Here is a 2,962-nt window from a genome sequence, read left to right as displayed (position 1 = left end):
TAATGTAAAGAGGTACGCAGTAGAGAGATTATATTCACTTTTTCCACAACCTTTTAAATTTTTAATATTTTCTACACACCACTAACACTTGATAGAAAAACATTAAAAAGATGTGAGAGAAGTAATTTGTGGTATGTGAATATAATCTCCCTGCACAGTCATGACTTTCCAAATACAAATCCCAACGCTCATGGGCATTAGTGGAATTTAGCCCTTCAATAACTGGAATTTCCCTCCATATGCAAGCTGTTTCACGCGGATACAAACCCAATTTGACCAACAACTATTTAGTCGTATTTACGTACACACCCCTGTCCCACCAATACCAAGTCAAAACGACCACGTCACCTTCGTCCTAAAAAACACTTCCAACCTCCACTTCTTCCCAAAACACAACCAACTCAAAACCTCTCCGTCTGAAAAACTCTGGAGCAGCAAACACTCAAATCGCCGGCAAAAATGGCGAGGGAGCGCGACCACCTCTACATCACCGTCCCCAACCTCTTCCGCTGCCCCATCTCCATGGACGTCATGCGCTCCCCCGTCAGCCTCTGCACCGGCGTCACATACGACCGCGCCAGCATCCAGCACTGGCTCGAATCCGGCCACGACACCTGCCCCGCCACCATGCAGACTCTCCAATCCAAGGACGTCATCCCCAACCTCACTCTCCGCCGTCTAATCAACCTCTGGGCCCAGTCCCACGGCCCTTCCTCGCCGGCCTCCTCTCCCTCTCTCTCCTCCCAGCACCTGGCCTCCCTCGTCCAATTCCTCCAAAGCGATAACCAGAGTGAGAAATTCAGCCAAAATATCGTCCATTCGTTGTCGAGGGCGGCCGATTTCGCGAGGGCCAGCGACGAGAATCGGAGGTTTGTGGCGAGTTTCGACGGCTTCGTCACCGCCATTGTCGGGGTTCTGAACAGAGAAGGCGTCGAAACCGAGGTCCTCGAATCAGTAATTAAGGTTTTGGATTCGGTTTTGCCTCAGAGCGGAGTCAACGAGCAATTGAGCCGATTAATGGTGAAGAGCAACGGCAATTCCCTCGCGTCGATTCGATTGGTGTTGCAGAAAGGCAACCTGAGCTCGAAGATCGAATCCGTCAGGGTTTTGGATTCGATCGCCCTCGACGCCGAGTCGAAACGGTTAATCGCAGAGAAGGAAGGCTTACTGTCCGTACTCATCGATCTATTGGGCTCGGAAACCGATCAGAACCTGCACGGTGCCGTTTTCTCGTGCTTAGCATCCGTGTCCGTGACTCGGTCAATCAAAGCCGAGCTCGTCCAGTTCGGACTCGTCCGAGTCATAACGTCAACGCTGTTAAACCCGGACACCAACACTCCCCTGGCGGAGAAGTCTTTAAAGCTATTGTCCACGATTGCCACTTGCGCGGAGGGCCGGTCGGCGATCAGCGGGGAGGAGAAGTGCGCGGGGGCGGTGGCGGAGAGGCTGATGAAGGTGTCGAGGGGGGCGACGGAGGACGGCGTGGCGGTGCTGTGGAGCGTGTGCTGCATGTTGGGGGACAAGAGGGCGAGGGAGAGCGTGGCGGGAGGGAATGGGGTGGCGAAGGTGCTGTTGGTGATGCAGAGTGGGTATGGGGAGGGGCATTTTGTGAGGAGGATGTGTGGGGATTTGGTCAAAGTTTTGAGCGTCGGGTTGGGGTTGGGGTTGAGGTATGACACCAAGACTATACATATCATGCCTTGTTAGAAATCGTTGATGGTGATTATCGGGATCGTTTATTTTTCTGGAAATTGTGAATTTGGATGCAAAATTTATACAATCAAAAGGAAAAAAGGGAAAATTCTTTTAGTTTTTATAGTGTTCGATCATGATTCTGTCATTGATGTTGTATGATTAGAGGGGTTTGTGGGGACTTGTGAATCTGCAGAATTAGGTTGTTTAGATGGCTTAAATGATTTAAAGAAAAATAAATAAATAACTTTTTGTTAATCGTCTTTTATTGTTAATTCATAAAAGTTTCATGATCATGTGGGTTTTTAGTTAGTTAATTGTTTCTCTTTTCCTTTTATGAGAAAGTGAGGTTATCTCCCAAAGAGTGTTGGTTCAGTTGATAAAGGGCGTGCTTGTAGTTAACCTCTAATCCAAATTTGATTTTTGCTATTAGCAATTTTTGCCATTGATTTTTTTTTTTCAATTCATTTAATTTGTCGGCTGGAAATTGAAAAACGTGTGTAAGAAATAAAAATACATGTGTGGATAACTCTACTCAAATAAGAATAATGGGCAAGCTTTGCCATGATTTCAAGTACATAACTTGTTAACTAAGATAATGTAAAAGAAATTTATTATACATGTGAGCTAAGTCAGTTGTGGACTCTTTTTACTTATACTCAATCAAATCTGTATAATTGTCATTTACAAGAAGAGCAACTCACAAAGCATAGTTGGGGTTGGGGTTGGGGTTGAGGTATGAAACCAAGACTATACATAATCATGCTTTGTTAGAAATTGTTGATGCTGATTATCTTGATCGTTTATTTTTCTGGAAATTGTGAATTTGGATGCAAAATTTATACAAGTAAAAGGAAAAAAGGAAAAAAGGGAAAATTCTTTTAGTTTTTATAGTGTTTGATCATGATTGTGTCATTGATGTTGTATGATTAGAGGGGTCTGTGAGGACTTGTGAATCTGCAGAATTAGGTTAATTAGATGGCTTAAATGATTTTTAAAAAAATAAAATAAAGAACTTTTTGTTAATCTTCTTTTATGTTAATTCAGAAAAGTTTCATGATCATGTGGGTTTTTAGTTAGTTAGTTGTTTCTCGTTTCCTTTTATGAGAAAGTGAGGTTATCTCCTAACGAGAGTTGGTTCAGTTGATAAGGGCGTGCTTGTAATTAATCTCTAAACCAAATTCGATTTTTGCGGCTAGCAATTTTAGTTGGTGGATGATCTATAAATTTTTATGTAAATCCATACCGCTAGCAGTTAGGTGCCACACAT

The 2,962-nt window shown here is 43.8% G+C and overlaps 1 protein-coding gene across 1 annotated transcript; it reads left to right on the top strand.

Annotated features, from left to right (window-relative positions):
• The first annotated feature begins 443 nt into the window (after window positions 1-443).
• Window positions 444-1,950, top strand: LOC103957981 (U-box domain-containing protein 29). Its single transcript, XM_018650066.2, has one exon. It carries the CDS (start codon window positions 460-462, stop codon window positions 1,705-1,707), a length of 1,248 nt encoding a protein of 415 aa, XP_018505582.2. The 5' UTR covers window positions 444-459; the 3' UTR covers window positions 1,708-1,950.
• The last annotated feature ends 1,012 nt before the right edge of the window (window positions 1,951-2,962 follow it).

Source organism: the organism of the source record quoted next, unplaced genomic scaffold (assembly GCF_019419815.1).
Source record: "Pyrus x bretschneideri cultivar Hongxiangsu unplaced genomic scaffold, Pyrus_bretschneideri_v1 Contig1, whole genome shotgun sequence".
NCBI classification, from domain to species: Eukaryota; Viridiplantae; Streptophyta; class Magnoliopsida; order Rosales; family Rosaceae; genus Pyrus; species Pyrus x bretschneideri.
Note: the sequence above shows the minus strand (reverse complement) of the source record. Positions and strands in the feature narration are given on the sequence as shown.

What these genes read in the sequence shown, in the direction of transcription:
- LOC103957981 (XM_018650066.2), top strand. Translation starts at nt 460, where the DNA reads ATGGCGAGGGAGCGCGACCACCTCTACATCACCGTCCCCAACCTCTTC.